The sequence below is a fragment of the Erigeron canadensis genome, chromosome 3, assembly GCF_010389155.1.
Source record: "Erigeron canadensis isolate Cc75 chromosome 3, C_canadensis_v1, whole genome shotgun sequence".
Taxonomy (NCBI): domain Eukaryota; kingdom Viridiplantae; phylum Streptophyta; class Magnoliopsida; order Asterales; family Asteraceae; genus Erigeron; species Erigeron canadensis.
The window spans coordinates 19237367-19249168 of record NC_057763.1 but is presented as its reverse complement, the minus strand read 5'-3'; the positions used below and the strand labels follow the sequence as shown (position 1 = coordinate 19249168).

The 11802-nt window shown below is 35.5% G+C and overlaps 1 protein-coding gene and 1 long non-coding RNA gene across 7 annotated transcripts; both read left to right on the top strand.

Moving 5' to 3' along the window:
• Window positions 1–1538, top strand: LOC122591630. Its single transcript, XM_043763888.1, has 3 exons — window positions 1–347; window positions 840–1009; window positions 1099–1538. The coding sequence occupies exons 1-3, from the start codon at window positions 1–3 to the stop codon at window positions 1536–1538; spliced, it is 957 nt and encodes a 318-aa protein (XP_043619823.1).
• Window positions 1539–7231: 5693 nt separating this feature from the next.
• LOC122592440 lies at window positions 7232–11589 on the top strand. Of its 6 annotated transcripts, none has more exons than XR_006322716.1 (3): window positions 7232–9540; window positions 10661–10692; window positions 11174–11589. It is a non-coding gene; the product is annotated as an uncharacterized LOC122592440 (long non-coding RNA). The 6 variants fall into 6 exon arrangements; XR_006322714.1 differs by lacking the exon at window positions 10661–10692 and adding an exon at window positions 10063–10234; XR_006322715.1 differs by lacking the exons at window positions 7232–9540; window positions 10661–10692 and adding exons at window positions 9547–9900; window positions 10063–10234.
• Window positions 11590–11802: the final 213 nt, after the last annotated feature.

The following is an 11802-nucleotide window of genomic DNA, read 5'->3' as shown; positions in this document are numbered from 1 at the left end:
ATGGATGATAGGATAAGCGGGCTCGTTAAAAAGACACTTAAATGTCAGTGCCCCTTTAGATTAATCGGCCGTTTGATTGATGATGGTTGGAGGGTAACTGTTATAGACGACACACATAATCACTATGCAACTGAGAATCTGGAGAGTTACGCGTACGCAAGAAGGTTGACTGAAGATGAGAGATCATTTCTGGAAGATGAATATCATCGCAGTACTACACCCCGTAAGATGTTAAAGCTATTGAAAGAAAGATTTCCAGGAAACTTGACCCGCAGCGAAGACATTTACAATTTCCAAAAAGCTATGCGAAGAAGGCGGCCGAAAAACATGGGAACACTCCAATGCAGGTTTATTATATCAAATTTACATATCTTTTTATTTATTTACTATGATAGAGTATCTGAAACGACATACGTATGCCATATTGTTCAACCGACACAGGTTATGTTCAGTTTGCCTAAGGAGCATAATTACTTGTATTATCATACAACAAACAGTGTATCTAGTCGGTTGGAGAATCTGTTTTTTATACATCTGACATCATTTAAGTTGTGGCGTGCATTTCCTTATGTTATCCAAATAGACGCCACGTACAAAACCAATTTGTACAACATGTCGTTGGTCGAGATTGTTGGTGTCACTTCAACAAACAGGACCTTTAGCATATCATATGCGTTTATCATAAGCGAACAAGAGCATAATTATAGATGGGTGTTGGAGTGTTTGAAGTCGACGTTAGGTGAAGGGTTTGTTGTGCGCGTGGTACTCACGGACAGGGATCTGGCACTAATGAAAGCATGCAAAACCGTTATGCCTTAAGCATACCATTTACTGTGTAGAGTGCACATATGGAGGAACATAGACAAATTTAGCATGCCATCGTTAAAAGGGGAAGGGAAAAGGGGGCATTTTTACGGATGGTGGAAAAAACTTTACGAGTCCCGCACACTAGAAGAGTACACCAAGAACGAAAAAGATTTAAAAGAGAAGATGGGTCCCCGTTTAGACAGTAAGTGAAGTGCTTTTGAAGTTTTTTATTTTTTAATTTTTGGTAAATCACATATACCCACACAAGCTAATCAAATGTTAAATTGACAGAGGTTTACAAATACCTGCAGAAGGAGTGGCTTTTCCCGTACAAGGAAAAGTTTATGTCCTTTTGGGTCGATCAGCACCTCAACTACTGTAACTACACTACCAACATAGTTGAGGCTGAGCATTCACTCCTCAAGTCCGAGTTGCAGGGGAGATGCACATTTCAAAGAATAATTCAATGTGTTAATGATATCCTCCTCGGACAAGATACAGAAATCAAGGGCCAACTGGAGGAAAGCAGGATTTATAGAGCTGGTAAACACAACTACCCATGTTTGAAAGACCTGCTTTGTGTTGTATCTGTGACAGCTCTTGATATAATGGTCGATGAAATTAAACGATTAAAAAATGAGATCGGTAAAGACTTGAGAAAGTGCGGATGTAAGGTGTGGATTAGTTGTGGCCTTCCATGTGCCTGCCGTCTAGCTGCGTACCGAGAGTAAGACTTACGACCATGGGTCACCACAAGAACTTGCTTGCCCCTGTTCGTGTTGTTTATCTCCGACTTCTTGACCCGGTCCTCCCTCTGGTAATACCCCAAAAGCTCTCCAGTCCTCCTGCGACATACCCTCTAGGGGAACAGCTTGTTCCAACTGGGGAACTGCTTTAAGGCCCCCCTTTTTGGAAAAGTGGGCTCTCTTGAACTGGCTCTTTCGGAGCCGATACTGATCTAAGCAGTCCCTATCAACACACAACTTGAATCCCCGCTTGATAGGATCCTCGGGGTTAGGAATCTGAATGAAATGGTCCAATTTGAACTGAGTCTGCAATTTATAAAAGTAATAGTTAGCGAAATTAAAAATTTATACAAACATCAAAGAAGAAATTAAAAATTATAAATATTTTGCGTTTAAAGTCGGGATGATAAACTCCTTTCTTTCAGCAGGCACATGGTCCCAACAGACGTAGGTCTGAAGGATGTGGCGGACCAGTGTGCCAATGAGGCTCTTGTACATGCTATAGTTTGGGCCGATCGCCTGCCACGTTTTTAAATTGCGGGTGTCAAAGTCTATCGACAGACGACCTCTTTTGGCGAACTTGGCTTCGAGATTTAAGTTCTGACAGGGCCCCCTCCCCTTTCCCTTTCTTGGGGCTACCAAAAATTAAAAAGACAAATTAGTAAAGATATATTAAATTAAAATATGAACTATAAGCCCCATCTTATCTTCCACCATGGTTTACGCGAGTCTTCATTACCACCATCACCGCCATGGTAAGTAGCCATCTATACTGCAAAATATAAATCATATTATACGTTTTTTGCAAAATACAAATCATATAACAAAATTATATATATCTTTTTAACTTTATAATAATTTTTAGAACTCCGTTTATACAATATGTATTTACTTTTATACTTTTAATTTTATTCTTATTCTTTTTACTTATACATTTACTTTTGTTGTATACTAATATAGTTTACTTATATCTATGTTTTTATATTAACTTTTTAACTAAATTTTTTCTACGTCATATTTTTTTACTTAATTTTTATATATAGTTTTATCTATATTTTTGTTGAACTAATTTTTTATACGTCTTAAGTAGTTCATTTAATCAATATTTTTACATGATCTTGGCAATTTAGTTTTATAATATATTTTTAACTTTTTAACTAAATTTTTTACACGTCATATTTTTTAACTTAATTTTTATATATAGTTTTATCTATAATTTTGTTAAACTAATTTTTTATAAGTTTTAAGTAGTTTTTTTTAATCAATTTTTTTACATAATCTTGGGTATTTAGTTCAATACAGATATTTTTAACATAATCTTGGCTATTTATTTTAATCAATTTTTTAACAAATTTTAATCTACGTAATTTTTCATCTAACAATATATTCTAACCAAACACTAAAACACCTAACACTAATGACTAACATATTCTAACAAATCACTAACAAAACAAATTAGTGGGCTCCTAATTAACAAATCACTAAATTATCAACAAATCAAAACTAACTATACTAACAAACCTATTAAAATCCTATAAACAACTAATAATCCTAACAAAACTAATATGTATACAAAAACTATACTAACATACAAATATAACCAATTAACTATCAAAAACACAGATAATAAAAATCAAAAAGCATAAAATACATACCAGAATTTGAGATGGCCGGAAAATTTGGGGGAGGATGACGGGGAGGACGATCGGCCGGAATTTGGGGGAGGATAGCCGGAAAATCAAACGGCGGCCGGGAAATAGCGGGCTCCTAAAAGTCCAGATGTCGCTGCTAATACTACTTCCCTGTAAGACAGACGGTGATGGCTGGCGGTGGCTGGCGGTAGTAGCTGGCGGTGGTGGCTGGCAGGGGTGATGATCCCGAAACTTCGTGGTAGCCGGATTGTTATAACAAGGGGACTGGATTGTTAAAATATGAGGTGTTTTGGTGGTGTCGTGGTGGCCGGATTGTTAGTAGCCGGAGGCACTGTTGTAAAACTCACCGAGTCGATCCAAGTAATCTCCGTGTACCCGCTACAAGGTAGGGTGTCGAGTCGACCGATTACTCCGAGTACTCTCCGACTTGGCCACTTTGACCCCCGAGTACTCACCGTATGCACCCGAGTACTCCCAACTCGTTTATCGGCCACCCTGGGAACGATTAGCGACTTTTGCAACCTTGGCCGGAGGTGTTTTGGTGGATGGATTTGGTAGAAATTGTGAAGGAAAATCGGATGAAAATGATGGAATGGATGGGTGGATCGGTTTTATTTCGAAATTGGGTCCGATATACTTATTGCAGCGACCCTCGCTGCAATAAGTGGATTAAAGTCGGTCAACCATTTAAAGCCGTGGTTAGTGGAAAGCTGACGTGGCGTACTTTTTGCAGCGAGGGTCGCGTACTTGTTATTGTTCGTTTTTGTAAGTTCTGCCAACAAACTTTTGAATTTAGTACCATCAAAATTCGATGACTTCAAATTAACGACGTTTTGTTTAATCATTTTGGTAAAGGGGTAGCTGTTGGCATATTAAATTCATGAGTATATTACTTTTTCATTATTATGTTTGTATCATAAAACCATGAACTTTGCAATTTGTATCAGATTCGAATTTACGATTTATATATAAATTTTTTTTGCAATTTTACTTACATTTTGATATGTAACGCATAATAGTAACTACTTTTACAGTGAAAAGTTGAACTCGAATCAAAGTAAATGATTATCTTTGCATATTCGTTAACATATGGATTTAGTTTTTGAATCTTTGGATATGTTTTTTTCACATAACGTTATGTCCCCGGGCAACGCCCAAGTGACGAAACTAGTTCTAATTGAAATACAACATCTACGTGGCAAGCTCATCTTAACACATGATCCTGATCAAAAAGCTATATCCCAAATTCCCAAGACTTATTTTCCATCACTTTCATTTTTATATCATTTCTCACTTCGGTCTTGTCTCTCTCTTTCCTTTTCTTATCCATCATGCCTGCAACCTATACATACAAAATATCCATATCTATAACCTGTTTCTATATCTTCAATCACCACTTACATAAATTTTAATTTTAACTCTTTCGAAAGTCAGCTTACACAACTAAACAGGATGTCGCGATATACACTAAAATGGATAAATACATCCTAAACGATAAGATTTGGATCTTTTTTCCCCAAAAAATAGAAGAAAAACAACATAAAAAAGGCGTTGACTTCGTTTGACCCAGTTCATAGAGGTTTGATAAGAGTCCGGTTCGCACGCTTCAATCCGATTCACAATGGTTCAGTCCGGTTCGTTTTCCACCGTCGAGTCAGGGTCAATCCGACCAGAAGTCTTCAAAAATCTGGTCAGACCACGATCAGATCGGTCCGACCGGCCGGTTTAAAAACATTGATCATACATCTATACAAATAATTATACCCAACAAATCAGATTTATTTCCTATATATATATACAATTACACCCAACAATCTGATCGATATCTTTAAACAGATTAAAACCATCAAACCAACAAATCAATCTCTCTCTATCAATGCCAACTTTTCTCTAAAACTTTGAAAATATATACATATACATAAACACTATTTGATATCAATCTGTGTATCTATATCTATATCAATCTCTATTTCTATTTCTTATCAGTCTTAATGTCCATATCTATATCCAGATCTATATCTATAAACCAGATGTATATACTTTTGTGAGAGCGCTACGGTGGTGTGATGAGTGATGGATAAACCAGATAAGAGAGGAAGGCGACGGTGATGGGTTGTTGATGAATATTCGCGTGGTAGTGACAGACGAAGGTCGGATTTTGTAACTACCATTTCAAAACTGTTGCCACGAGGGACAGAGCCAGAACGTTTTGTATGAGGAGACAAATTTAAATGTCACTTATTAAATTTATTAGAGCCATCTCTGAGGAAAAATCCTTTTTAAAAAATTGGCCCTCGCCTAATAGAAAAAAATGGACCCCTAGAATAATTTTGTTCACATCGAGTTTAGTTAGATTATCAACGATCAGTAGTGTTGTGAAAACCGAGTTTAGCATAGGTGAGTGTCAGTTATGGGAATATCTATCTTTAACATGAACACTGGTCTTTGCAATTATGGAGCATGTGGTAACACAGAAGTTGCGTTATATTAAACAATATAAAATAAGTTCATCGAAATCAATGATATACAATTAAGCCTTTGCATAAATTTTCACCTGACTATTGTGATTACTTTTATATTGTACTTTGAAAAGAAAATAACATTATCACAGACAACTATACTATTTACCAAGGTATAACATATTTACCCAAACAAATAAAACACTTTTTTCAACTCTATTATAAATAAAAACAACTCAAAACTTTTACTCTAACAATAGAGGATTTATCTCAAAATTAATGCTTCCAACATAAGTAACATACTTACAAAGAAGAGGATTATCACAAAGATGGTGACATTTGTATGTATTTTTTTAATTATTTATATTTTTTGGGAACAAAATTACAAATATATCTCTAAAAAATTACATTGTAACAAAATTGGAATGAGGGCAGTGTGGGTCGTTCCTAGCTGCCACCGTAGTCATAACACAACCATCGACACAACAGAGTTCATTTCATCATTCAGCTATCGAACCGAACCCCTCCATCCACATTATTCTACCTGCAAAAGCTTCTCATCCCTGCACCGTATGTCCATGATTGAGGAAATTTTGAGATGATAATATAAAAACCCTAACTATAGAAATTTAGGATTTTAGTTTTTGAATATATGTGAATTATTAATTAAATGGTGTTTCTATGGAAATCTTTGTTTTTTTTGTTTCTAACTTAGTCCTTTGCTAAGAAAAAGACAAAAATACCTATCACGTACAGATCACGTGATAGAAGTTTAACGTCTCTTTCAAGAATTGGATCAAAAGCGTTGACGAAACAAAGGTTTTTAGACCAAAACTGTAACATAAGAAATATACCGAAAGTGTAATTAACTCTATAAAGTGCTAAAAAGAAAAAAAATTAAATGGAGAGATCTACATCCATATAAGAGAGATGCCATTGTTTCATAGGGTTTTGGGGGACAAAACATAGGTAACTCAGGCGATCAACAAAGAAATGAGGCGATAGCGGAGGGGATGACTGACTCCCCTTTGCCGCTTATGATTTTCTAACTTTGTCCCCCCAACACACATACATATATACACACACATATAGATATAGATATAGATACAGATGAATGGATGGATGGATGGATGGATCAAGTACTATATTCAAATCCAACACCATCATCACCACCACCACCACCACCACCACTACTACTCTCTTATAATACACAAAATGTATTTAACCAAACCACAGGGACGAAAATGTAATTAACAGGGGCAGTGATGATATACATATAATAATATCTGTTGATCGTCTGAGTTAAAAAAAATTGGGTAAAGTTTGAGATTTTACCGTATCTTGGCGGGGTAATTAATTATTCATTGATTGCAGCCATGGCGGTTTTATCCACTTTACACCTGATTCTTTTGTTACAGATCTGAGCCCTAATTTCTTATTATATTATAATAGTAAGTAAAATGATTTTTAAACTTTAATTATTGCTTTTATATTATTGAAATAGTATTATTCTTGAATATCACCATTGCTGCATGCTTGCATCTACTAGTATAATAACTTTTGATGATAAATATCTTTTCACACTTTTTTTTTTCTTTTTCAAACAAAGCTTGTCAACTGTTTAGGTGGTCTTTTGTGGTTATGGAGGTTGTATGTATTAAAAATAGACTCTGACCCGTTTAGACTGGGTTCTTGTATGTTTGACCCGTTTAGAATGGCAAATGAGATTTTTGTTTAAGTTAGCTTTTTGACTCAGAGGTGCGTGGCCTAACCTAGGAAAACCCGTAACCATTTCCGATTTCTTTTCCCGGACCATCTCCAAGATGTAAAATTTAGGAGGTTTGTCATCTCCAAGATGTGTATTAGGGCACTAGGCCACCTTGGCGAGTTGGCGGTGGTAGTTCATGTTTGAAACATTTAGAGATCAAATATAACCCAAGTCAGCGTAGTTTAGTAAAATGGTTTGAAAAGGTCACAACCGAGGCATTGATGATGAGCTTCTTATTGTATTAGCTAATTATCCAAAGATGTGATTAACGGTATCTTTGTGGGGTAACTTTCTGCGGTTTTGTGTATGAATTATTTGGAATTATCAACCTTAATTGATTTTTAGGTGTAATGCAGCTATGCCGGTTTAATCCTCTTTATTCAGATTCATTTTCTAAATACACATATATATCCTTTGTTAGACGTAAAAGTATTAATTATAGATGACAAACTCTAAACATGGGAGGTAACTACTGGTTTTCTACCTTGAATTTGCCTATGTCAGATTTTATGGCGGTGGGACAAATGGGATTGGCTTTGAGTGTGAGAGTGTATATGAAGTTATATTTGAAACTTGAATCAATTTGCTTTCTTCATTGTTTTATCATATTATGTCTTTCACCATTTTTGTTAATATAACTCAAAGATTTCTTGGTTGTTTTGATTATTTTTGTGTATGGTTCACATTTGTTGCCAAGGAAAGTACGAGCCAATCTATTCTTTAAATAAATCTCTTTAAACAACTTGAGAGTTGAGTCCCATGGAATTTTTGCTTTATGTTATTCGGTACTCTTGGGCTTTGTTCAGTTTCGACCAAGGTCTTGAGTAAGTCGGTTTCAGCTTGGTGGGTTTGGGTTTGCGACTCTGCTGTTGTATTGATTGCTAGGTCCATGTGAATTTTGTTCGTCTAATGTTTTTATGTGTTCTGTTTTTAATTTGTGTGTCAAGTATTCAAGGGGGGTTGGCTTTTCTAGATGGGCAGTTTCCTTTATTCAAGTAGTAGTGTCTTTTATCTGCTTGTGCCGAGGCCCGAGATACATAATTGCTGGTGTTGTTGATTTAATAGTTTAAAAAGGTGGTCTCCAAAAAGAAAGCTTGATTGCAAAGCTCTATAACAATACCATCTTTGACTTTGTATTGTATAATAAAGTGTAACACTATGCTAATATTTTTTATTTTATTTTATTTTATTTATTTATTTTTTTTTTGCCGTTCTAAAAATGAAAAAACACTATGCTAATGTTTTTTTTTCAAGTACCATGGTGTGGGTTCTACTATTTGGAATTCGGGCTATAAATGGCTAAGACAAAATGGGGATTACAGATAGCTGGCTTGGGGTTCCAGAGTTACAAGACTAAGCCTTTGTAGTTAAAGGAAATGAACTGTTGTATCATAGTGGGAGGTTAGAGGCTTAGAGCATAGTTAGGTTACTTGGGATCAAGCCCCTGAACATTAATTTGAGAAGCAAATATTTTTAAGAGGTTGTAAGCATATAACTTAGCCCTGGGTGGATTTCAACTTTTTTTTTTTTGCTACATTCGACCTGTTAAATACATAGAACAATATTGACATGTTTAGTAAGAGGCTTTTGAGGAGCTTAAAGCCCCATGCTTTAAAAAACAAGCCCGTTTCAGATAATAGCCTTGTTTGAAATGGTTTTTTGAAAAAAAGCCTCAGCCCCAAACCTCCTTTTAAAGGTCTTTAAAATAAAAGCTTGTCAAAGGTGAGTTGAACAAAAAAAAACCCCAGCTTCTAGCCCCAAGCTCCAGCTTTTTTTACGTGTTATGTTACATGTATAGTATTGTGCTTGAACTTCTATTTGAGATGCTTATGTGGTTAGTATATCTGTCAATGTAATGTGTATTTGGCTGGTTTTGGAAAGCACAATTCAGTCTCAACTTTTGATTGTTAATGAAGATCTTAACATGCAATACTCTTCATCTGATGGAAACATAGAGTCCTTATAGTCCAGTTGTCTTAATTCGCCATTATACATGTGTAGTGGTCATTTGTGCAGGTGACAAAAGGGGGACATGTTTTGGTTATCTGTAAGAATTGGAAATAGAATGGGCGCCACATTTTGAATGGAAAGGAGTATAAATGGTTGAGGTACAAGAACTGCAATTTTTTGACATGGGATTTTAGGGTGGTTTATTATCTGTTGGTTTATGTTCATGTTAATTTTCTTAGTTTTTGTATTTAAATGTACCAAAAAAGTCATCTCTGCCACTGCTATAGGAAATTACCTAATGATGTAGAGGGCTTAAGAAGGAAATTGTTTGTTGTAATGTTGTATGGACGGCCATAGTATATGACAAAGCTTCAGGTTTAAATGAGTTTAGTTCAGTTAATAAATGAAGTGGCTGCAAGGGGGTGGAGATGTGTAAAGGTACTTTGAACTTGAAGTGGTGTGAGTTATTTCATGAGTTATATCATTTCTGCAAGGTTTTTCTTAAAAATATTTGGCAGGTGAGTCTTTGCTACAGTTTTCTTATTTGTTCTATAAACAATCATGTTTTCTTGTTATTAAACACTGGCAAATATTTTAGATGATAGTGAGGATTATCGTGTTGTTCGTTAATCAAAGAGGTCATATGCATTAATAGTGGCCAATATTTGTATATTGTGCAGTTTACTACTTGTGCTTGCTGAACTGATATCTGTTTAGAGACAAAACATTAACCAAATCAACTTATTTGAGTAAAGGGTTTAAAATTGCCATCTGAAGGCGGTGAATCCAGTGATGATGAATTTCTAAATGTTGGAATAATAAGACAGATGAGATTAGCGGAATCTTGGCAGGGTAATTTCTGGGATGTCATGTTTAGATATCGGCTGGATTCTTTTTATCCGTGATTGATTTCTATTATGAATGTAGCCTTGAGTTTGCATTGCATCCAGGAAGGTTTACTCCACTTTCTGCCGATTTTTGTTAGATCTGTTTCTCTCAATAAAGTCTTTTTATAGCTTCTTTTACATGTTCAAGTTTTGGCAACACACTAACCAACACGTATAGGCTGTGCAACTTTAGTATAAATCTGATGAATCAAAAGACATGCATACAGTACATTTGTTCGTAATTCGAATTTTTACTGAAGCTGCTCTTATGTGTTTGATTTAGATGAATTTTTAGTTGGCTTTGGAAAGTATCGTATTTTTTCTAATACTTGTTTCAAACCTGATTTTTTTCTAAATGTCTTATTATGCACTGCCCTTTATCTCATGTTAGATGGAACTCTCGAAGAGTCTTTTTTGCACATGGTAAGTTTTTGATTGCTCAACTTTGCCATTTGCTAGGAAGCTAGATAACCATATGTTCATTATTAGTGGTCTACTTCACTAATTTCTATAAGAATATACCCACTGTATTAGTGTTTCTTTTGGGGGGTTAACACATGTATCCGCCTGGCTTTGTGAGCTGACTAATCCGAGGGCGACCACCCACTTTGCCAGTTGCCCCAGGCCTGTCACAAGTGAATATCTATAACCACACCGTTTTTTTTTTTTTTTTTTGCTCCTATGATTAGAACTTGCCAACTTGGTACAATCCAAGTATTTTCACCCTTAGAGACCAAGTTTTTACCTCTAGGCTACCACCCTTGTGGTTTTGTATTAGTTTTTCAAATCCCATATTCTAATGATAGTAGCATATCTGAGTATGAGTTGTTTTGGAGTTTAAAGGTTATTGTAAGAGGGGACTATTAAGTTATTTGATTGCTTTATGGTTGGTCATTATTTACAGGGGGTGTTAAAGGCCAAGTTTTGATGCTTCTTTTTTAATATGAAAATATAAACGGATGGACAAGTCTAAGCTACTTCGGAGATGATGTCAAACAATTGACAGGAACTTTAATAAGCCAGTTAGCCTTGGCTGCCAAGAAAATATGAAATACTCATTGAAGATAAATGGCTATATCTGGGTGGGGTACCCATATACTACCCATAGTTAAAGAGCAGAGATTTACGTTTCCACCTGCAACAGGCGTTGTTAGAGATAGAAGCTGCAGTTGAAGGAATTTGGTTTTGAATATCGTAAACCGCCTAAAAAAGAGGTTTTGAAGATCTTAGGTTAGGCCATTATTTTTACTTTGTCATATCTCTGGAGTTAGTTTTGGGAATTTATTCTTGTACTAATAAAATGTACATTTTTGTCTTGAACCGCCATCATTGCCCAACAGTTTTGTGTCTTGTCAAGCTGTCTATTATGTATGTAGAAATGCAACTGAACCCACTTCCCCTGTTCAACCATAGGCTATTTTGTGATTTGAGAACCAAGTATTTTGGTGTGGTTTTAGCCATCAAGAATCTTATTTCATCATATAGTTGCAAGTTAATACTTTTGGGATATGATTTTTGCGTAATGTATTACAT

Coding starts and splice junctions, on each gene's coding strand:
- LOC122591630 (XM_043763888.1), top strand. CDS start 1: ATGGATGATAGGATAAGCGGGCTCGTTAAAAAGACACTTAAATGTCAG. Junction 348..839: donor ATGGGAACACTCCAATGCAG/GTTTATTATATC, acceptor TTTACTGTGTAG/AGTGCACATATGGAGGAACA. Junction 1,010..1,098: donor GATGGGTCCCCGTTTAGACA/GTAAGTGAAGTG, acceptor TTAAATTGACAG/AGGTTTACAAATACCTGCAG.